The sequence below is a fragment of the Lampetra fluviatilis genome, chromosome 38, assembly GCF_964198595.1.
Source record: "Lampetra fluviatilis chromosome 38, kcLamFluv1.1, whole genome shotgun sequence".
NCBI classification, from domain to species: Eukaryota; Metazoa; Chordata; class Hyperoartia; order Petromyzontiformes; family Petromyzontidae; genus Lampetra; species Lampetra fluviatilis.
This window is the reverse complement of record NC_136312.1, coordinates 4,507,162-4,531,228: the sequence shown is the minus strand read 5'-3', so window position 1 is coordinate 4,531,228 and position 24,067 is coordinate 4,507,162. Positions and strand designations below refer to the sequence as shown.

At 56.1% G+C, this 24,067-nt stretch overlaps 1 protein-coding gene across 1 annotated transcript in view; it reads right to left on the bottom strand.

Annotated features, from left to right (window-relative positions):
- Positions 1–455: 455 nt before the first annotated feature.
- LOC144945682 (sodium- and chloride-dependent GABA transporter 3-like) overlaps positions 456–24,067 on the bottom strand; it is a 45,807-nt gene continuing 22,195 nt past the window's right edge. Inside the window, exons 3-10 of the mRNA XM_078874250.1 lie at positions 22,907–23,010; positions 21,719–21,843; positions 19,420–19,532; positions 18,769–18,906; positions 15,812–15,914; positions 13,739–13,839; positions 11,030–11,200; positions 456–9,164 (exon numbers count right to left, since the gene is read on the bottom strand). Coding sequence (XP_078730376.1) covers positions 8,895–9,164; positions 11,030–11,200; positions 13,739–13,839; positions 15,812–15,914; positions 18,769–18,906; positions 19,420–19,532; positions 21,719–21,843; positions 22,907–23,010 — 1,125 coding nt within the window. The 3' untranslated portion in view covers positions 456–8,894. The remainder of the gene's footprint in view (positions 9,165–11,029; positions 11,201–13,738; positions 13,840–15,811; positions 15,915–18,768; positions 18,907–19,419; positions 19,533–21,718; positions 21,844–22,906; positions 23,011–24,067) is intronic.

Below are 24,067 nucleotides of genomic sequence, written 5' to 3'. Positions count from 1 at the left end.
CTCGTGTATCACAGTCCCGGCTTTAACAGGTGCTCGCTGACAGCACCTTGCCCCAGCAGCATGTTAAAGGCGACACGGAGGGGTGTTTGCGTTTGTCAGACTGCACCGGTTCACCGATTCCAACCGGTTATTTTTTACCTTCGCGATACATTCATAGATCTGTGCGAGTGTAAGCGTAGATTATATCCGATTTGAAAGGTTTTCACTCGCCGGGCTCCCATGATTAAAAAAAAACTCTGTTCTAAACGGGCTGTTACGTTATCATTAACAACGATATACCGAAGAATCACGGGCCTTGGTTAATCTACTGCTGGACGAATGCCTCCCGATGCCATGTCGATCACGAGGGTCGTTCGATCATACTTCACATCGCGCTTTTCAGTGCACGGGTTTGGCGAAGGTGGGTGCTGGTGGTGGTGGTGGTGCTGGTGGTGTTGGTGGTGGTGGTGGTGCTGGTGGTGGTGGTGGTGGTGCTGGTGGTGGTGGTGCTGGTGGTGGTGGTGCTGGTGGTGGTGGTGCTGGTGGTGGTGGTGGTGCTGGTGGTGGTGGTGGTGGGTGGGATGCCCAGGACCGGTTCGATTATCACTCGACACTGATGTTAGTCGTGGCCGGGTATCGAACTCTGTGGTGTTAGCGAGCACCCATTAAGGTCGACAAGTCAGCCCCTATATACAGCCCCCTTATACAAGCGCCTAGTGAACACGAGGCATAAGCTTATGTTCACAAACCGCATTATCGGGTACTTATTGTAGGCTGAGTCGACCTAGGGGAAGCCCACGATTGGTTCAGATAATCGCCACTGGTGTTGGCCGTGAGCGGGAATTGAACTCGGGCCGCCGTGATCATAGTGCAGTGCACTAGCCACTGCTGCGCGCTCTTGGTGGTGATTAAACATCGGTATCGAAATCTTCGTCCCGCTACATGTTATTAATATTCATATGGTTACAGATACTATGGCCTGGTGGGGGAGCGGTGGTGCAGCGGTTAGCGCGCTGCGCGGGGAACCCAGCCGCCCCGAATAACAATTCAAGGCCATGGCGAGTGATAACTGAACCGGTCTTGAGCCGACCCCCACCCTTCTGTAACCCGCACTGACCAGCGTGGTGAAGTATGGCCTTCATCCAGTAGTGGACTCACGCTGGGCTGTCAATGATCAACGTTATAATTTATCGTCACGGAGCCTATCCAGTCGCACCAATGTGGGGTTCCGTATATAGTTACCGCCAGAAGAGACTCCGCGTGTAATCAACCAGCAATGACAATGATCGTAATAATGATAACAATGCCCTCGAGTTAACCCAGGAAAGCCTCGTCGAGTCTCAAGGTCTCTTTTTTTCTTCAGGAGGGCCCTGGCACGTGAGAAACGCGGCCCGTTCCCACCAGCTCGCTCGCTCGCACCGATTCAACAACGGCTCCGATTCACGTCGATCCCAATCGAAACCATATAATTGAATGCAGGCATCGGGGGGGGGGGGGGGTCCGCGTGTGGCCGCGCTGACGCTCGCCGCGAACCAATTCGACGATTGGCAAAGGGGAAAGAGATGCGTTGAGCTCAAAGCTCCGCCACCTCGTTTACTCAACTCCGCCGTTACAGCTCCTCTACGGCGTTGCTCTCGGGGTCGGAGGAGAGGCTTCAGGATGAGTGGAGCGAGGCGGAGGAGGTGGGGGTGGAACCAGCAAGCAAAAACATCCGGAACAAGCACGGGGAAAACCTACGGCCCACGGGGCCAGACACGGCCCACAACTTCATGTCACACGGCCCGCGAATTAATTTCCACATAGCCTCACTAATCGGGTGCTAGAGGGCGGGGGGAGAATACTGTCAAAGCTGGCATGAACACTGCGTTTCTAATTTTATACGCCCAGCTACAACTTTTGAAACACGCACACGACATTTTTAACCGTCACCGCAAAGCATCTTCGCTGCACTTAATGGGGGCCCTAGAGGGCGGTCGGGGTAATACTTGACCACCTGGGTTTCTAATACTTTTGCTCTGCACTCGGGTCACTGCCGTCCGTGCCCGCGATGTCTCTGTGCACTGGGCAGAGCCGCGCTGCCCGTCGAATCTTGGCCGCGAGAGTTCCTCTTGGAACCTCGGTCAGCAAGAAGGTGCCTCACCCACCACACCCACTGCCGCTCCTGAGCTGTGCCCACTGGCGTGACAATGCCCCCAGCCCAGCCCCCCACGTAATACTGTCAGCCGAGATGCCACCCCATCCCCGACGATCATCACGATCACACGCAGCGCCCTTTTGCTCCCCAGACGTATCGTGCGGCCAGCGTCTGTGATGATTATTTGGCGCCCGCCGCATCGGACGATGCGTTTTACTGGCGTGTCCTCCACTCGTCTCTTGGCACATCGGTACGACCGTCACCACCCCCGCCTCCCCGCCTCTTACATCTGTTGAAATGTTTCCGTAACTTCATTGTGTTATTGCTCTGCTATCGGTCTCAATATAATTGTGGCCGAGCCCACGCGCGCTAAAGATAACAATTAATGTTTTTTTTCGTGGAGGATTTTGTTTGTTTTTGCAATAGTCTCGACATGTCACGCGATGACGCGCGGCTGCTATTTGCTCTGATTTCTCATCGCTTCACTGCTGTAGAGTACTTTATTTATATTTAGGTGGACCCAGGTCACTCACTCGTGTCGATGAGACGTTATCCTGCTCACCCGCTTGAACATAAACCTGACCGGGGCTTTTGCTAAACGTTTATTTGGGTTATCTTGAGGCTAGAATTCAATATTTGTCAAATATTAACCGGAGATTTGAACCACACAGGGGCTCTGCCATGCATCCTGCACTCATAGTTCACCATGGCAAACACCTTGTTTCCCACTCACTAAACTCTCTTATAATTAGTTTGTATTTATCCTTGTAATATTGAACAGTGAGCAGTTAGTCTAAGAAGTTTGGGAGTATTCAGTTATTCAGGCTCAAATACCCACTTCCCATTCCCTTGTCCGAAAATCTGTCTGGGTGTCGCGGTGGTTCAAGCACTCGGGAGTTTGGATCTTCCAACCCGGAGGCCTCGGGCTCGCATCCCAACCAGGGTTCACTCACGTCGCGTTATTTTACCGTCCGTTGTGGAACTCCGCGGGAAATGCGATCGGCGTTAACGGAGATTCTCCCCGCGTGATGCCCTTCCCTTGTCCGGTTAAAAAAAAACTGCACTGAGTCCCAAGGCTCTCTTTTCATGCAGGCTGCTGCACGGGGATGTTTGGCCAATGCGATTTTAAATAACGGGCGTCGATTTTCGGGGCGGGAGGAAAGTTGTAAAACCTCGCCACGCACACGAGGAGACGACGCTCGAAGGTCTGCTCTGCTCACGGGCCCACGGACCGACTTGCTCTACTGCCCCATTCTCATGGGCACCTCGCGGCCTTCGCAAGTTTGGGAGACTCACGCTAGATCCCTACGTGATCCACCAATCCTTTCCTTCAAAGAGCCCGTAACAATTTTATGGGGAATTAAACAATGGTTGTTCTACGGACAGACTTGCCCCCTGCCATAGAGACGTGGAGTTATTACCACTGGCTTGTGGCTGTAAACAACTGGTGCCGTGCCCTCTTAGTTGCCATGGTCACGTCTCAATTGACCTCTTCTCGTGGGGGTCACCTCACTGCCACCACCCCCCACCCCCACTTCGTGTCACCTGATTGCAGGACATGTGACCGAGGTATCGCGTGTGATTGGTTGTGGAGCTGCTACGATCGTGCCCGGGCGATTTGTTTGAGCAACCCGAAACCGCTCCCAACATCACCGCCACGCAACTACACCACCGTTGCACCCGTCGCGTGGCCGCTTTGTCCATCGCATCCGAGCGAGTGGGTTGCGCAAGGAGGAAACTGACCGGTTTCGGGATCGGTGGGACCGATCGTCGCGGGTTTGAACAAAATGCGCCGCGCTTAAGCGATGGCGGAAACGCGTCGCTAAGAAATCTCCGAGCGGATCGTCGCTCGAAAGCCGAGGAGGCGGTCCCCACTGCTTGCAATCGTCGACGAACCGCTCGCAACCGGTTGCAGAAACGTCCGGACGTAAGCGACTGCATTGGCGCAACTGATCGCTCAGGCGTCGGCCCGGCTTCTCAAGGCCGCCGCTACACTAGGGGCAATTTTACGGCAATCGCCGGAGGCAATCGTCAGTTGCAACAGTTGCCGCTGCAGATTCTATGGCAAACAATTCTAGTTGCCCACACGTGGAACGAATCTGATCGCCGCTGCTGTTCCTGCCCCCTCTGGGATGGACAACTGGGATGATGGCAGCGTCCAATCGGATCACGGGTGGCAACGGTTGCTCTAAAATTGCCCACAATGTGGTCCCGGCCTTCAGAGCAGCGGCTCCCGATGGGTTCACAAAAAGCACTGGCATCATCGCGTCACGCCACGTGGCGTTGCACCGAGTGGCGTCACACCGAGCAGCGTCACACTGCCTGGCATCACACCACGTGACATCACACAGCCTGGCGTCACACCGAGTGGCGTCATGGTGGGAATGTTTTCAGTTAGGAATGTTCAGGAGTCTAACGCATCTACCGCACGTCGTCGTCGTCATCATCATCATCAATATTACGACAGGAGCTATTCGACATCGACTACTATATATATAATGCATATATAAAAACAATCATGAATAACAACGATCACTTAAAAAACGGCGGACGGACACGCCGCGGGGAAAGGTCTCACTCGCGGGGTCTCCGATCGGATCTCTCTCTCTTTCTCGCCGGCATGCACGCGTGCGCGGACCGGCGCCGCTGATTTCAGAGACAGGGTTCCACCCGTAGTCATCTCATGAACCCGCCATGAACAGCGCCACCTGCTCCCAGAAGAAACGTCGCCTCCTGCAGCATCCCTCGGCCGCTCGCGGGTGCGAGGCCGAGCGTCTGGGCCCCTGCCCCCCCGACGGCGGGCGGCGGTCGCGAGATGTCAAGATGTTTGATATGAACAGGGCCCTACATTAATGGCAATAATAATAATACTCATACCCGAACGGGCGATAAATGTATTGTCGCTGGTCAATATCAATAGAATACCAATTTTCTGGGTGGGGGTGGGCTGGGGGGCTGGCGGTTATTGCCACGATCACCCCCCCCCCCCTCGCGCCCTTCCCCTCCCACTTGGATATGCCCAGAGCGGAAGCTGAGAATTCAATTCTTCTCAGGGGGCATTGCTGGCGAGACCAGGAGAACTAGGATCCCACTTTTTTCTTTGCGTCTCAAATGTGGGTAAAACGAACGTACCGAGGGAGGGAGGGGGGGGCTACGCCGATGGTAACTTATGGAGGCATCTACAGGGTGCGAGCGCGCTGTTTTCAATCCGTACAATCGCCAAGGGGCAGCTGCGGCAGTGAGGAAATGTCGTCTCCCTCGCCTGGGTTCTATCCCGGATCCTGACAATGCCTGTACCGTGTCAGTGTTTGCAGTCCCCGCGTTCTCTCTCTCTCTCTCCGGTCGCGTGAATTGTTCGGCGTTGCCCCCCCCCCCCCGCTCCCAACCCCAACCATCCACATTGAGAATCAACGCGCGCTCAGATTATTAGGCTGCCGCTATAAATTATTCCCGTGCCGCACGATGACGATACCCGCCCCTTCGGCGATTGGTGACTACGACGAGGAGCCGTCATCGCGCGTGGCGAGGTCGTCTCTGAACGGCGGCTCACGGGCTCATTGGGCTTTACGTGGTTAAGAAGCCGAGCACTCCATTTGTATTTTCTCCGCGTGAATTCGATCGGAAACCCAGCGAATGGGAAGAGGAGGGGGAGGAATTGGGAGGGGGGGATGGAGGGGGGCTCAAGCCCCTCCCAGCCTCCCCCCCCGACTAAACCTCCCCACCCCCTCCTTCCACCCACACCGCGAGCTGTCGTGTTCTTCTACGTTTGGTCCCTAAACAGGGGTCTTATATCCCCACACTGGGGGGAAGGGGAGAGGGGGGATCTAAGGGAGAAGAGTTTAAAGGTTAGGACCAGTAGAAGGGGGTCAGGGTGACATCGTAAAAGGGGTGAAAGAACGGCGCGTGGCGGCGACAGGTGTTCACGGTCACCTGAGACGTGCACACACCTGCACAGGTGTATCGCACACCTGTAGGGCACCTGTACAGGTGCATCATGCACCTGTAGGGCACCTGCACAGGTGCATCGCACACCTGCAGGGCACCTGTACAGGTGCATCATACACCTGCAGGGCACCTGTACAGGTGCATCATGCACCTGTAGGGCACCTGTACAGGTGCATCGTACATCTGTAGGGCACCTACACAGGTGCATCATGCACCTGTAGGGCACCTGTGCACACACTTCGACACACGTGGGCATCTGTGTGTGCACAGAAACGAGAAACGATACGTACACCTGCACAGGCACACATACACTGACCTGTGCATGCACCCATATGCACACCTGCACAGGTACACATACACGCGCCTGTACGCACAGCTGCACGTACACCTGCACAGGTACCCATACACGCGCCTGTACGCACAGGTACACATACGCCTGCACAGGTACCCATACACGCGCCTGTACGCACAGGTACACATACACCTGCACAGGTACACATACACTGACCTGTGCGTGTACCCATATGCACACCTGCACAGGTACACATACACCTGCACAGGTACACATACACCTGCACAGGTAGACATACACTGACCTGTGCGTGTACCCATATTCACACCTGTACAGGTACACATACACCTGTACAGGTACACATACACCTGCACAGGTACACATACACCTGCGCAGGTACATACACGCGCCTGTGTGTGCGACTTGCACGTGCCCGTATGTACACCTGTATTTACACCTACACCGACCCCACTCGGCTCACCGCTAACCCTCGCTCGATCGTCATGAAGTGCAACCTCACCGTTAGCCCCCTGCTCTCGTTACCGATCAGCAAGGGAATACGCAACGGGCCAAGGGGGTCCCCTCCCCCTGTTCGTCAAGGGGGTCCCCTGCGCGAGGTTCCCATCGCTAAAACCGCTGGGGTTTCCAAACCGAGCGGTATTTGTTGTTGTTGTTGTTTTTTCATTTTACTGGAATAAGCCTCTTTGTAATTAAACACAAGTTTCGGAGAGATCCTGCATATGCACCCATGGATTGTGTATCTGCTTTCCAAACGTGTGTTTGCCTTACTCGAACGTTGATGTGATTGATCATCTCCACTCGTAACGTTTCGCCGCCACCACTGCCACCGCATGGTGTTCGCTCTTCGCTCTCGTAGAGAGAAGGGGTGGCGGGGGGAGACTCAGATACGCCAGGAGGAGGAACCACAGCCGAGGAGCGGGGAGGCTGCAGCAGCAGTAACCACGGTGGCTAGGAGATGCTAACTACCTCGCCTGGTATACAGGAGGTCGTGGGTTCAATCCCGACCCTGACACCTGCTGTATATTTGGAGTTTGCGTGTCTCTCTCTCTCTCATCATCGTCACGATGGCTAGGAGATGTTAACTACCTCGCCTGGTATCCAGGAAGTCGTGGGTTCAATCCCAACCGTGACGCCTGCTGCTGTATATTTGGAGTTTGCGTGTCTCTCTCTCTCCCCGTGGTCGCGTGGATTTTTCTCCGGGTCCTCCGGTTTTTCCCTCCACATTTATACTCGACATGACGCGTTTAGAGTATTTGGCTGCGATACATTCTCACGCGATGATGATAAGCCACTTCGTTGAGCTATTATATTTTGAGAGCCGGGTCGCTTCTGAAAAAGAGCTATAGAGCTTACTTGAGCCTTAAATAAATAAAGTTTAGAAGAGTAGTTTAGCAGCCACGCGGGAGGAGCCAGCGCTACCAACAATTGCCGAATCCCTGCCGGTCCTCCACATACGAAGGTGTCATCGGCCAATGTATCAGTTGTTTATTATACACCACGTGGGAGGAGCACCCAGAGGTCAATCCACGCGTGCAAGGGGGCAACGCTCTATTCCACACAGATGAAACAGGCAGAGTCCATACTGTGCTGTACCGCCTTCTCCTGGCGAGCCATGATACGGCAACCTCCTCCACGACCACGGGAAAGTGGAGTTTCGCAACAACGTCAGTGTGTGTGTGTATGTGCGGCGATGCCCCAGCATCGGCTGCTGCTGCTGCCTCCCCGCACCGCTGGGTCACTACAGGCGGCCACGTGCAGCGACGTGGCCACCGTCACCGCCCGGCTAATTTAATCGGAAGCCGGTGGTTCGCCGGCAGGGCGAAGCGCACATGAACATTAGCAAATTGTCCTTTTATCCCTGGCTCTTTTTGCTCGTGTCTCTCCCAAGTGTGCGCGCGCGTGTTGGGGCAATAACGCATTGCACAATGCGAGCCCGGCTTCCTTTAGGGTGAGGGCACCGCCCCCCCACCCCGCCGCCCCGTCGTTACGGATGGATGGACGGAGGAGCCGGAGAACGCGCGAACCCCTTCCAACTCTCAGCCGGAGAGAGAGAAAGAGAGCGCCGGGAGCGTGGAGTGGCCCGCCTTGCCCCTGCCATCCCATTGGAAACCCCAGCGACTTCCCGCCGCTGCCTCCAATCTTTTAAACGGTGAAGGACAAAACACGAGCACACAAATACAGCTTGGGACGGGCGGTCTGGGCGGGGGCGGGGTCGACTGCTCACCGTGCCAAACAATCACCAAGGTGGGGGACGCAGGGACGCGGTTGGGTGGGAGGGGGGGGCTACAGTTCAGGGGGGCTAAGAGAGGCGAGGGAGTCACGGACAGAGGTTATAGGGGCTTCAGGCTGGAGGCAGCCTGCTCGGGGCCTACACCTAGGAGCTAGGACTATCACTAGGGGCTACATCTGGGGGCCAGCCGCCCCCAGAATTAAAACAGACCTTGCGCCATTCCAGCCGCTGACCCCGGGGGGGGACCGGAGTCGGGCCCCGCCACCCTGGGCCCCCGCCGGGGCCCCCGCCGCTCACAGCGGGCTCTCCGTGTCGGCGCAGGCACCGCCGCCGACGCCGCCGCCGACGGCCACGGCCGCGGCCACGGCGGCGCCAGCGGCACCAGCGGCGTTGGCGGCGGCGTTGGCGGCGGGGGCGGCTGCCGCGGCGCCGTCCTCCCCGTTGCAGCGCCCGTTGGCGTCGCAGTCGCTGGCCGAGCGGCTCAGCTGCACTTGCACGGCGCCGGCCCTGGAGGCGCCCGGCACCGGCAGGTCCGGGCTGGGGGTCACCAGCTTCTGCAGCCGCTGCGGGCGCACGAGAGGGGCGGGTTAGTGGGGGGCGCCTGGACGGGGGTAGTGAGTGGGGTGGTGGTGGTGGTGGGGGTGGTAGTGGGGGTATTGGCTGATTAGATGATGGTAGTGGTGGTGGAATTGGGTGGGTAGATGGTAGTGCTGGTGGTAGTATTGGATATGATGATTATGGTGGTGGTTTTGAATGGGTTGATGATGGTGGGGGTGATGGTGGACGTGGAGGATGGGTCACCAGCTTCTGGGGGGGGGGGGCAACACAACGGGTGACTGTGCAGCATTGTCGGTTGTAATGGCGGTTGTGATCGTGGTGGCGATGAGTGAGTGTGATGATTTTGTGTAATGAGTGTGATGATTGTAAAGAGTGTGATGGTTGTAGTAAGCGTTTAATGAGTGAGTGCGTTGTGAGTGATTGCGCTGTGAGTGAGTCGTGAGTGTAGTGTGATAATTGTAGTGAATGCGTTGTGAGTAGTGAGTGTATAAGTAGTGTGATAAATGCAATGAGTGTGTTGTGAGTGAGTGCGTAGTGTTTGAATGTGTAGTGAGGTAGTCGTGAGTGAATAACTAGTGTGATGATTGTAGTGAGTGCGTTGTGAGTCCGTGGTGAGTGAGTAGTGAGCGAATAGTGGGTGTGTTACTAGTGTGATGATTGTTGTGAGTGTGTATTGAGTGAGTAGCGAGTGCATAAGTGAGTGTGATGATTGCAGTGAGTGAGTAGTGAGTGAATGCGTAGTGAGTGAGTAGTGAGTGTATACCTCGTGTGATGATTGTTGTGAGTGTGTATTGAGTGAGTAGCGAGTGCATAAGTGAGTGTGATGATTGCAGTGAGTGAGTAGTGAGTTTTTAAGTAGTGTGATGATCGTAGTGAATGCGTAGTGAGTGAGTAACGAGCGGATACAACGCGTGTGACGATTGGAATGCGCGGGTTGCGAGTGCGTGTATCGAACGTATGCGACACAGTGGCAACGCGCATTCACGTCGTAACGCCGCTCGCCACGTGCACCACGAGAGCATTACGCGACAACTTCCACGTCGCGTTCGATCGTGTCGGCGACTCGCGCACCGATTTCGGTGTCGAGACGTCACCGGGGCAACGATCCGGCGATCCGCCTCGGTTCGCTACCCGAGGACGCCACCATCGCGTCGTCTGCCTCCGCGCGTGCGGAGAGCGCGCCCCTCTCCAGCGCTACCGCCGTGCTAACTTCTACGTAAATTGGTCTATGGGTCTCCCCGCGAGTCTACGGGAGAGAGAGAGAGGCAGAGGCAGGGCAGTTGTAGCCAGAGAAGCAGAGGGAGTATGATTGGGGGGGGGGGGGGGGGTGGGGGGAGAGCACGGGCTGACTGCACCGCCTCATCCCTCCCGTGTCCACATCGCTGGCTCGGGCTGCCTCCACACAGCAGCAGCAGCAGCTGCAGCAGCAGCAGCTGCAGCAGCAACAGAGCGGCCGCACTGCACCGAGGAGCGTCTGCACTGCGCAGTCCGCAGCACCGTCGGGGGGGATCGATGTCGGAGGCGGAGACGCAACCGGCACCCACACGGCTACGACGTTCGCCTTGTCTCGCTCCTCCGCAACGCAACCGGTCGCCCACCACTCCCCCCCCCTGCTCCCCCCTGCCCCCCCCCCTTGCCCCCCCCCCGTGCCCCCCCCCATCGTGCCCCCCCCCCCCATCGTACCCCCCCCACCACCCCCACTCTCAACTCCCTTTCCCTTCCGCCGACCGTCCCAGCGCCGTCGCCCCGTTGCCAGGGGCGGCCCGGTTGCCACGACAACCGCTGCCCGGTCGCCACGGCGACCGCTGCCCGGTTGCCGGGGTGATGGTGGAGGGGGGAGGAGGAGGGAGGAGGTTGTGGGTTCATCTACCTCCCTGAAGGTGCCTGTGGTGGTGAGCAGCTTGTATCCGCCGCCGATTGGAATGCAGATCATGGAGGACAGCGCCAGCATCCAGCCGATGCCGTAGCCCCAGTCGGGGTAGGTGTAGGTCTTGTTGTACGTCAGCGGTTGGTACTTGATGAGAGAGAAGAGGAAGATGCTCTGTGGGAGATACGGCCGGTAGCGGGAGGGAGGGGCACGTCATCATTATTATTATTTAGTTGTTATTATTTATTATTTAAATATTTAGTCGGGGGCGACCAGGGTGCGCGAAGTGAAACATACGTGTCGATCGCATGACAATGCGTGTACCGCCATACAAAGACAAAGATCCCCCGTATAGCCTTTGACAGGCTGTCGGGGCAAGTGCTATTAGCGAGTAGCACCTGTAAGGGCCGGCACGGCGCACCAGGGGGTGGTGTGGCCGACACCAGGCAGCCAATACGTGCACGCATACGTAGAGACAAAGATCCCCCGTATAGTATTTTACAGGCTGTCGGGGCAAGTGTTGCTAGCTAATAGGTGACCTTTCGGGCAATGGCTCTTGTTCAGAACACAGATAGGCCAAGGAGGTATCACCAAACGATGTATTCGTATGGACATATGTTGAACTTCTTTCGCACCGTACGTAGCCAACAGCGTTAATCGGAGGTGCAGGGGAAGGACAACAAACTAAATGCAAACATCAGTTGTAAAGCAATGAGCTTCCAATCTATATTTTTAAAATGCATAGCTCCAGTGGCTTCCTAATATCAGAAGGAAGAGCATTCCAGACGGCCGCAGAAGCGCGTCTGAAAGCACGCGATGCAGTTACCAGCCCCCTACTGAGCATCTGTGAATAAAATGAAATCACCAAAATTAAAACTGGCACGGCGCACGAAGGTGTGGTGCGGACGGGACACCGTCCCCCTGCCTTTGTCTCCCCCATTGCTGATTTTTTTCACACCGCACCAGGTGCTCATTTATGGCTGAGTCGACCTAGGTGAGGTTACAACACTGGTTCAGATAATCGCCACTGGCGCTGGCCATGAGCGGGAATCCATTGCGGGTCAACGGGTTCGTGGCGCAGCGCCCTGACTGCTGCGCTACCACTCCCCCAACACTTGCATGCTCAAACATACACACATAGACAAAGATCCCCCGTATAGCCTTAACAGAATATTGGGGCAAGTCCGATGAAAGCTGACACGGCACACAACTGGGTGAGTGGACAACACCATGTCCGGTGATCTTTGTCTCCTTCATGGCGATGTATACACACCGCACCAGGCACTCATTTGAGGCTGAGACGACCCAGGGGAGGTGCAGGATCGATTCAGAGAATCAACACTGGTGTTGGCTGTGAGAAGGAATCAAACTCGGGTCGCTGGGTTCGTAGTGCTGCGCACTAACCGCTACACTACCACTCCCCCAACCATCACTACCACCAACAACAACAACCGACATTCGCTACTAAGTGGCGGTGACATCACCACGGTGCTTGCGCCAGGCTATGTGCACGTTGAGGCCACGTGAAGTGTCGAACGCTCGCTGGCAGGAGGTCATGGGGCAGACCCAGGTGCCACGGGTCGACTGACTGGCCGATGCACCACCTGTGCCTCCTACTCTGCCAACTCGCTGTGCTTTAGCCATCCCGCACTCCGCTCGTTGTTGTGAGCGTTGCTCCTCCGCCCTCCGTTGTTGTTGGAGGGCGACTGCCTCCAACTGCCCAGTAGCAGCGTCCTTCACGAGCCTCCTCCACAGAGGCCGATCTTGGCACCTCTAGTACAGTCATCGGCAAGTCCACTCAGCTCCACATCCTGCTGTACCACATCACTCCATCTCTTCTCTAGCCCGTGTCGCACCCATTTAGCCCCGTCTATCCGGCCGAACAAAAGCTGTTTAGGCATGCGGTGGCTGGGCATGCGGGCTACATGACCCAGCCAATACCCCCACGACCACCACCATCATCTACCCATCCAATACCCCCATCACCACCATCATCACAACCATCTACCCACTCAATAACCCCACCACTACCATCTACCCACCCAATAACCCCACCACCACCATCACCACCACCATCTACCCACCCGCTCAATGTAGTGTCCGCTGTTAATTGGACGGTGCGTAGTATCTGCACGGTTAATCCGCACCACCGCCGACACTTTCGCCACCGCCGCAGTAATTACCAGGGCGGCCACGAGATACGAAACCGTGAACGTCTGCAAGAAGCGGCGAACGCGCAAATATGATTCGTGGGTCATGAGTACGCACCTCCGATTAGCACGGTTTTACTAAGTACGGCGCGAAAGACGTTCAGCATACGAACATCCGTGAGGAATTTGAGTTAAGCCTCGTGATAGCCAACACCATCACCACACTGTGCTGTGCCATCACGACACCTTCACCAATCCATCACTGGACCATCACCAATCCATCGCCATGCCATCACCAATCCATCACTCACTGGACCATCACCACACCATAAAACGGTTGTCTAAATTGAAAACGAATTTCTTTAGAACTGCTTTCTGTGTTCAGTTTTGTTGTCCTTCCCCCGCACCTTCGATGAGTACGGTTGGCTACGTACGGCGCGAAAGAAGTTCAGCATACATGCAGACACCAATCAATCGCCACTCTGCCAACACCATCAGCACGCCTTCACACATCGATCACCGGACCATCACCACGACGTTTAACCCTGGCCCTTAATCTCACCGCGCAGATGCCAGGGGTCACGTACATCCAGCACCACTTAATGAGAGGGAACGGCCGGTATCCAATCATATCCTCGATGTTGTCGTAGAATCTGTCCCCTCCTGCACTCGCACACAAAGACAAAGGTAGCCCCTGTAGCCCACGCATGTTGCTGGGGCAAGTGCTGATTCAAAGTAGCACCCTATGAAGGCGTGGGTGGCCAGAACCACGCCCGACCGCCTTTGTCTCCCCAGTGTTGATGTTTACACACCGCACCACACGCACACAAAGATTCCCCCGTATAGACTTTAACAGGCTGTAGGGGCAAGCGCGGTGAGCGAGCACTTCTCTCCACTCTTCTCTGTTCAGCACACCCAGACACAGCACACAGATACAGCACACACACAGCACACACACACAGCACACACACACAGCACACACACAGCACACACACAGCACACACACAGCACACACACAGCACACACAGCACACAGCACACACACAGACACAGCACACACAAACACAGCACACACACATCACTTACATTTAACTTAGCCACTTATTGACATAACCACTTCTTAACTCAGCCACTTATTAACTTAGCCACGTAATAGCTTAGACACTTCATAACTTAGCCACTTCATAACATAATCACTTCTTAACTTTGCCACGTCCTAACGCAGCCACTTAATTGTCATCGATGTGAAACGCTGTAAGATTCGATGCCAGGCGACATGCGAGCTGTAATTAGTGCCATTTGTATTATTCGCTTCGGTTTCTGTCGTATCCACTGCTGCTGCTGCTGCGCTTGGCACTGCTGACGCCGCGAGAAAGAACGATCCTAGGGGGACCCCCCACCCCCCACGAAATATTGCTGACCATCACAAAAAGGGAGTCCCCTAAGTCATTGCTCCCCCCCCCAACTCCCCACCAGCCTCCCTCCCCATTCATTAATCACGCACACATTGTGAGTGAATCAGGTAGCAGAGAGGGATGGGAGGTTGGGGGGGGCATTGGTGGCTGGTGGGAATTGGGGGGGCATTGGTGGTTGGTGGGAATGGGGGGGGGGGGGCAATGGTGGCTGGTGGGAATTGGGGGGGGCATTGGTGGCTGGTGGGAATTGGGGGGGGGGGGCATTGGTGGCTGGTGGGAATTGGGGGGGGCATTGGTGGCTGGTGGGAATTGGGGGGGGGGGGGGCATTGGTGGTTGGTGGAAATTGGGGGGGGCATTGGTGGCTGATGGGAATTGGGGGGGGGGCATTGGTGGCTGGTGGGAATTGGGGGGGGCATTGGTGGCTGGTGGGAATTGGGGGGGGCATTGGTGGCTGGTGGGAATTGGGGGAGGGGGCATTGGTGGCTGGTGGGAATTGGGGGGGGGCATTGGTGGCTGGTGGAAATTGGGGGGGAGGGCATTGGTGGCTGGTGGAAATTGGGGGGGGGCATTGGTGGCTGGTGGGAATTGGGGGGGGGGCATTGGTGGCTGGTGGGAATTGGGGGGGGGCAATGGTGGCTGGTGGGAATTGGGGGGGGGCAATGGTGGGTGGTGGAAATTAGGGGTCAAAGCCAAGGGGGGAGGGGGGCTGTAGCAGGGAGCAGTGCTGGGCTCTGACCCCTCCCCTTTCTCCCCTGTGGGTGGGTAGGTGAGTGGGTAGGAGAATTCGCGAATGGGTGAGTGGTTGAGTGAGTGGTTGAGTGAGTGGTTGAGTGGGTGAGAGCGTGGTTGTGTGGGTGGGTGGGTGAGTGAGTGAGTGAGCGGGTGGGTGAGTGGTTGAGTGGGTAGGTAAATTAGTGGTTGAGTGAGTGAGTGCTTGGGTGAGTGAGTTGGTGAGTGGGTGAGTGAGTGGTTGAGTGAGTGAGTATATGAGTGAGTGAGTGGTTGAGTGAGTGAGTGGTTGAGTGAGTGAGTGGTTGAGTGAGTGAGTGGTTGAGTGAGTGAGTGGATGAATGGGTGAGTGGATGAGTGAGTGGGTGAGTGAGTGGGTGAGTGAGTGAGTTGGTGAGTGAGCAGGTGAGTAAGCGGGTGAGTGAGTTGGTGAGTGAGCAGGTGAGTAAGCGGGTGAGTGAGTGGGTGAGTGAGTGGGCAAGTGCCTTCACCGTATATCCATCCGATGCAGATGGACTCAAAGACAGCAACGAAGAGCAGACACATGCCACTGGCCGCGTAGTAGTCGAACAGCTGGAAGATGTACATCCCTCCCTACAACGTCACCAACGTCAACAACAACATCAACAACATCACCATCAACAACGTCATCAACAGCATCAACCAGTGCCGGCCCGAGCCTCTTGGGGGCCCTAAGCAGAATTTGATTTGGGGGCCCCCCTCCCACCACGCAGACTCATCTGTGCTAGAAGGTGGCCAGGGGGCCCCAAGCAGCCGCTTAGTTCGCTTATGCCTCGGGCCGGCCCTGGCATCAACTTCACCACAACCATCAACGTCATCAACATTAACAACATATAAATGTTGTCCTTCCCCCACACCTCCGATTAGCATGGTTGACTAGGCACAATGCGAAAGATGTTCAACATTCTTACATACATCACCATAACCATCAATATCACCATCAACATCACCATCAACGTCATCAATATCACCATCAACATCACCGTCAACAACATCACCGCCATCAACTCAACATAAACATCAACAATATCACCACCATTAATACACGTGCACACACATAGACGTAGAGATGTGTGTACACACAAAGACAAAGATCCCCCGTATAGCCTTAACAGACTGTTGGGGCAAGTGCTCCTACAGTCACACGTACATTACTTTGTATTATTAACATTATTACCCTTACACTATGAGACCTCCTTTACCAGTGGCAAAATATAATAATAGGTTTTTACCCTTTCATCTGGCGTCATCTGGTCCAACACCAATGGAGACTAGGCTCTAAGAAAAGCTGTCTCGGGTGTGGACCAATCAACTTCAAGGACAGTGCATATCATTATCATCACCAGAGTTGCTTCTTTTTGTTTGCATTTTGACTGCTTGTGTTGTGGTTATTGCAAACATGATGCCTTGTATAAAGGTGTCAGTTTTTGTACCAGTTGAAAGGGTAAAAACATATTACTAATATTACCCTTGTTCACACACTCACCGAGTCTCCAGACCCGTTTTCAGGACGGTCCTGCCAAGATTGTCGCAGTAGGGGGATCTATGATGTTGTTGCTGTGTGAAGCCAATTGAGTGATTTGCGGGCAATTTTTCAGCATTGAGACGTTTGGCCAATATTAGTTCCACTGTGGGTTTGGCTATGAGAGGAAACCGGTGAACCTGGAGGAAACCCATGCAGAACAGGGGGAGAATATACACACTCCAAAGATCCATTAAGGGGCCGTCCATATATGACGTCACACGATTTTGGACGATTTTTGACCCCCCCCCCCTCGTCACACGGCGTCACAAAAAGTCAGAACCCCCCTCAAATATGATGTCACAAAGCTCTACCCCCCCTCAAAAAAATAAAACATGCTTCAAATCGCTTTCAACTATTGTCATTGTAGTGCATACTTAATGTGGCGCTGCACTCTGATGTTGTAGGAGAAAACATTTATTAAAAAGTATATTTAATTAAGTAGAACGTGTTGTCTATATTTATTTAAAGTTGCGCATTTTGATGTGACGTCATATTTCTCAACCCCCCCCCCCCCTCGTCACACATCGTCACAAATGTCTGACCCCCCCCCCCCTTCCCTAGGTGCGTGACGTCTTTTATGGACGGCCCCTAACAGACTGTTGAGGCAAAGTGCTGTTAGCGAGCACCTATGAAGGCCGGCACGGCACACGAGGGGGTGGGTGACGACCACAATGCTCGGCCGCCTTTGTCTCCCCAGTGGCGATTTTCACACCGCACCAGGTACTCATTGGAGGCTGAGTCGACCTAGGGGAGGCCCTGAACCGATTCAGATAATCGTCACCGGTGTTGGCCGTGAGCGGGAACCGAACGCGGGTCGCCGGGTTCATAGAGCAGCATAGCGCTAACCACTGCGCCACCGCTCCCCACTCCACATACTCCGTAGGCCAGGTATTGTCACGATGCCACCCTGGCTGCTATAAAGATGCAAGTCTACGCACGTGTGCATATATGTAGATCTAGACCAAGATCCCCACTGTAGTCTCAACAGCCTCTTGAGGAAAGTGCTGCTGGTGAAGATTGTGGTATGGGCAGAACCATGTCTGTCAGCCTTTGTCTCCCCAATGCCCATGTTTATTTTGCACACCGGGCACTCATTTGAGGGCCGAGTCGACCTAGGGGAGGCCCAGGACCGGTTCAGGTAATCGTCACCGGTGTATTGGCTGCGAGCGAAAATCGAACTCGGGTCGCCGGCTTCGTAGCGCAGGGCGCTAACCGTTGCGCCACCACTCCCCACGATGCACACGTGCACACAAACCAACACACGGACAACGTGCACGCGTCCAGCATTGGCGGTCAGTCGCCTCCTCGTCGCTCTTCTATCGCTACTACAACCACGGTGACGACCATTCCCGTGAACTTAACACGTTGAGTCCTCGACCACAACCACCACCACACTGCAGGTCACAACAACGCACTCGCCCACTCGTTCAATCGCACACTCACTCACTTGCCCACTCACTCTCTAACAAAGACAAAGAGCACCATTGGAACCTCATTTTCCATTAATGCTTACCCCGAGCTCTCATACTCTGATGGTGCATTGTCTTTGAGTTGTGCGCCTTTTGGCATCATCTGGTCCAACCCATGTGAGACTAGGCTCTAAGGAAATCTGTCTCGGGTGTGGACCAATCAACTTCAAGGACAGTGCATACATTATCAGATTTATGTTTTTTGTTTGCATTATGGTTGCAGGTATTGTGGTCTATGCAAACATGACTCCTTGTAAAAGAGGTGTCAGTTTTGTTGCCAGATAGAAGGGTAAAAAAACAATTATCAAAGACAAAGAGATCCCCCGTATGTGCGACGTGCCGGCCTTCGTAGGCGCCGCTTGCTTCACGGCGCTTGCCCCAACAAGCGCGTTGAGGCTGCGCGGGGGATCTTTGTCTGGGTGCGCGTGCGTACCTCCGTGAGCATGATGAGGCCGAGGAAGAAGGAGATGATGGACACGCACAGGATGAGCAGCTCGCGTCTGCGGCCGAAGCGGAACGTCTTGGGGTACATGTCCACCATGGCCGTCACCAGGCTCTCCACGCACACGAACTGGGGGGGGGGAGGGGCACGGGGGAACGCACGGATGTAGAGGAGACACGTGGACACGGGAGGGGGGCGAGACGTGGAGTTGGAGGGGACACGGGAAAAGGGTGACAGGGTGAGACACGTGGGGGGGGGGGGGGGGGGTGGAGCAGGGGGTTAGAGGGGACAGGGTGAGGCACGGGGATAGAGGGGTAGAGGCATGGGGGGGTTGGACTGGGTGCAGGAGAGAAGGAGGCACGGGGATAGAGGGGTAGAGGCATGGGGGGGTTGGACTGGGTGCAGGAGAGAAGGAGGCACGGGGACAAGAGGGGCAGCAGGGAGGATAGAGAGAGGGACAGGCCGGGCGCGTGTGACGTCTGGGTGGTGCACGACGTGACGCGCGCGGGGCGGTGATGTCGGCGGCAAATTTTCTCTCATTCCTTTATTTTGTTTGCTCACTCGAATAATTCCACCTGGGCGAATATTCACCACGGCGACGCCCCTAGCTCACCACGGCGGGCCGGCACGCCGCTTACCCACCTGGCTGTCGAGGCCCAGGAATATGAGCATGAGGAAGAAGAGTGACGCCCAGAGCGGGGCGAGGGGCATCATGGAGACAGCACGCGGGTAGGCGATGAACGCCAGGCCGGGACCTGGGGAGACACGCGGCCAGGGAGACACCGAGCGTGGCGAGTTTACGTTTGTTGTGTGGTCGCTTGTTTGTCTCCTGTGATACGCGCCGCGTCCCTCCGAAGGTCAGGCGTCTGTTGTACGTACGTACGTTGAACTTCTTTCGCGCCGTACGTAGCCAACCACGATAATCGGAGGTGTGGGGGAAGGACAACAAACTAAACACAAACGTCAGTTCTCAAGAAATTAGTCTTCAATCGAGATGATTTAAAAGTGCATAGCACCCCGGTGGGCTTCCTAATATCGGAAAGGAAGAGCGTTCCAGACGGCCGCAGAAGCCCGTCTGAAAGTGCCACGCGATGCGGTGACCATCTTTGTTCGATGGCTTAGCCGAAAGCTGCTGCTGCGAGGATTACCGGAGTTCGCGTGACGATGGTTTATGCTCCTTGACAAAATCAGCGTTGTGTGTAATGAGTGCGACCTGTTCCTGGACTGATCGGACTGTTGCCGCCGTGCAGCACCCAAGCTTTGGGACAACGCTTTTCCTTTGCTAATTATCAGACGCTCAGAGTCGATGGAGCTATTTAAGTCCCATCTTCTAAACTCACCTCTTTAAACTGGCCTCTACCCCCTCCCCAGCCTAGGTCTGGCCATACATCCTGGTTCTGAGCGAGTGGGTGAGTGGATGAGTGAGGGGGTGAGTGGGTGACCCGGAGAAAAATCCACGCAACCCACGGGCAGAATATGCAAACTCCAAATATAGAAGCGTAAGGGTCGGGATCTAACCCACGACCTCCTGTATGCCAGGCGAGGTAGTTAACATCTCCTAGCCACCGTGGCACCCTTTAATATTGTTGGTTCCCTCGAATGCGATCGCTATTCAGTATCCTCAATGTTGTTATTCGCCGCTGTAACTTCCTATTTCTTGTCACCAAGCGTCTCCGCTGCTTTACGACATTCTTTCATAAAGCAGCTGACGGCTAAATGCTTCTTACCCACATCAACAAATACAATCAATGAGACGCCGTGGGTGGGAGACACGCGGAAGCAGGGGACACTGAGAATGGGAGACATGGTGATGGGAGATACGGGGAGTGGGAGACACAGGAGGCAGGAGACAGAGGAGGTGGGAGACACAGGAAGTGGAAAATACAGAGATGGGAGACACGGGAGCTGGGAGACATGGGAGGAGAGAGACACGGGAGCTGAGAGACACGGGAGGAGGGAGACACGGGAGCTGAGAGACACGGGAGAAGGGAGACACGGGAGGAGGGAGACACGGGAGGTGGGAGACATGAAAGGAGAGAGACACGGGAGCTGAGAGACACGGGAGGAGGGAGACACGGGAGGAGGGAGACACGGGAGGTGGGAGACACGGGAGGTGGGAGACACGGCAGGAGGGACACACGGGAGGAGGGAGACACGGGGAGGAGGTAGACACGGGAGGAGGGAGACACGGGAGCTGGGAGACACGGGAGGAGGGAGACACGGGGAGGAGGGAGACACGGGAGCTGGGAGACACGAGAGGAGGGAGACACGGGAGGAGGGAGACACGGGAGGAGGGAGACACGGGAGGAGGGAGACACGGGAGGAGGGAGACACGGGAGGAGGGAGACACGGGAGACACGGGAGGAGGGAGACACGGGAGCTGGGGGACGCGGGAGGAGGGAGACACAGGAGGAGGGAGACGTGGCAGGAGGGAGATGCGGGAGGAGGGAGACACGGGAGGAGGGAGACACGGGAGACACGGGAGAAGGGAGACACGGGAGGTGGGGGACGCGGGAGGAGGGAGACGCGGGAGGAGGGAGACGCGGCAGGAGGGAGATGCGGGAGGAGGGAGACACGGGAGGAGGGAGACACGGGAGGTGGGAGACACGGGAGGTGGGAGACACGGGAGGAGGGAGACACGGGGAGGAGGGAGACACGGGGAGGAGGGAGACACGGGGAGGAGGGAGACACGGGGAGGAGGGAGACACGGGGAGGAGGGAGACACGGGGAGGTGGGAGACATGGGAGGAGGGAGACACGGGAGGAGGGAGACACGGGAGCTGGGAGACACGGGAGCTGGGAAACTCCAGCACCATTTCATCTCCTCAAAGCCGTCAGGGACCGAGCGCTTGGTTGACAATAACTTCCGTCACAAATGTAGTCAGCAAAGTGCTAACGCTGCTGCCCCCTTAACCCGCACCCCCCCCCCACCCTGAACCCACCTGACTCTGCGACCTCGGCGATGTTGACCCCCTGCTCGAGTGCCATGAAGCCGAGCACGGAGAAGATGGCGAAGCCAGCGATGAAGCTCGTGCCGCTATTCAGGCAGCACAGCATCACGCAGTCCCTGCAGGGGGGGGGGGGGGTCACGGGTCAGAGGTCAAAATCCACGACGATGAAAGGGGGGGGGGGTCAAGGGTCAGTACCACGAGGATTCAGGGGTCAGAAGCACGAGGAGTCAAGAGGACACAGCCACTCGAATCAGAGGTCAGGGGTCATTAACAAGGAGTCAGCTGTCAGTACCATAAGCGGTCAGGGGTCAGTATCAAACAAGCCAGGGTCGTGTGTCAAGGGAATGTCTTTCTGTGCGTATGATTGTGTTGTCCAAGTGTGTGTACGTGTGTGGGGAACGGTAGCGTGGTGGTTAGCGCAGCGCAGTGCACAGTGCGCTGACCCAACCAGGGGGCCCAAGTTTGATTCCCGCTCACGGCCGACACCAGTGAAGATTATCTAATACTGTCCTGGGCATCCCCTAGGTCGACTCGGCCTAAAATGAGTGCCCGGTGTGGTTTGTAAACAGCACCGCTCGGTAAATAAAGATGCTGCCCACGTCACACGCTCGTGTACTGTGCCACCCTTAATAGTCTGTTGAAGCTATACGGGGGATCTTTGTCTTTTTCTAGCCGTGTGAGATAAATGGGGAAACGTGGCGTGGTGGTGAGCACACTGCGCTTCGAACTCGGCAGACCTGAGTTCGATGCCCGTCCAGGGCTGAGATCTTATCGGCAGCAAGCGATATCTGAACCGGCCCTGAAGCCTACCTCTAGGTCAACCCAGCCTTAAAATGAGTACCTGGTGTAAAGCATCAGCACTGGAGAGACAAAGGCGTCTGGGCATGTCACTGACCACACCACCCCCTCGTGTGCCGTGCCAGCCTACATAGGTGCTCTCTGACAGAACTTCCCCCAACAGTCCTGTAAGGCTACACGGGGGGATGTTTGTCTTTGAGTGTCCCGTGACCTCTTGACGAAGAGTCACTCACACTCCACGTGACGGCCTCAAGGTGCAACTAGCCTGGCACAAGCGCCGTGGTGACGTCACCGCCACTCGGTGGCGAAACTGAGCCGCGCCGTTTCTGCTGTTGTACAGGCGTGCCTCTAGGCCGACTCAGCCTGAAATTCATCGCGCACCTGTAGCAGTTGTTGTTGTAGTTGTTGTAGCTCCCCAAGGCGGTGAGGCATCCCAGGCAGATGGCGTAGGAGAAGAAGATTTGAGTCCCTGCGTCAACCCACACCTGCGAGAGACACGCGGATAAAGAGAAAGGTCACCCGTATAGCCTACACAGACCGTTGGGACAAGTGCTGTTATTGAGTCCTTGTTTAAGGCTGCAGTGCCAGGCGAGGGAGTGGGTGGCTGGTACCACGCCCGGCCGCCTTTGTCTGCGAGTTGTTCCACCTAGGGGAGGTCCAGGACCGGTTCAAATAATCGCCACCGATGTTGGCCCGTGAGCGGGAATCCAACTCGGATCGTCGGGTTCGACGTGCAGCACGCCAACCACTGCACCACCGCTCTCCGTAGCAGACAGACACGGTAGCACGCAAAGCGACACACACGCGCAGCGTAATGCCACGCTTGCGTCTCTCTCGTTGCTGTGGCCAATTATTCAGTGAAGAACGGAGACGATTAGAATTATCGACAAGCGGCGACGGGGTGGCGAGATATGGACCTCCGCTGTTAGCGACCGACAGCCCAGACACCCGGGGGGTCGATAGCAGATGTGGCGCGTGAACATGGGGAGCTGAGGAGGTCCGTGGCTTGAGGAGTGGCTGGGTGGGTCGGTGGGTGACTGGGTGGGTGGGTAGGTGGCTGGGTGGGTGGGTGGCTGGGTGGGTGGGTGGCTGGGTGGGTAGGTGGCTGGGTAGCTGGGTGGGTAGGTGGCTGGGTGGGTAGGTGGCTGGGTGCGTAGGTGGCTGGGTGGGTGGGTGGGAAGGTGGCTGGGTGGGTGGGTGGCTGAGTGGGTGGGTGGGTGGCTGGGTGGGTGGGTGACTGGGTGGGTAGCTGCCCGGGTGGATGGCTGGGTGGGTGGGTGGCTGAGTGGGTGTGCGGGTGGTTGGCTGGGCGACTGGGTAGTTGGCTGGATGGCTGGCTGGGTAGCTGGGTGACTGGTGGCTTGGTGACTGCGTGACGAGGACGCTGCGTGTTTGGGTGGGAGGCTATCAGTCATCACACCTGAAGACTTTTTCAGAGTTAGTCAACAAAATTATGGCCGAGAGTCGCAAAATCATAGTGAAGTGCGTGATGGGAAGTGGGTTGAATTGATGGAGGAAGCAATGGCAATTATTATTCCACGT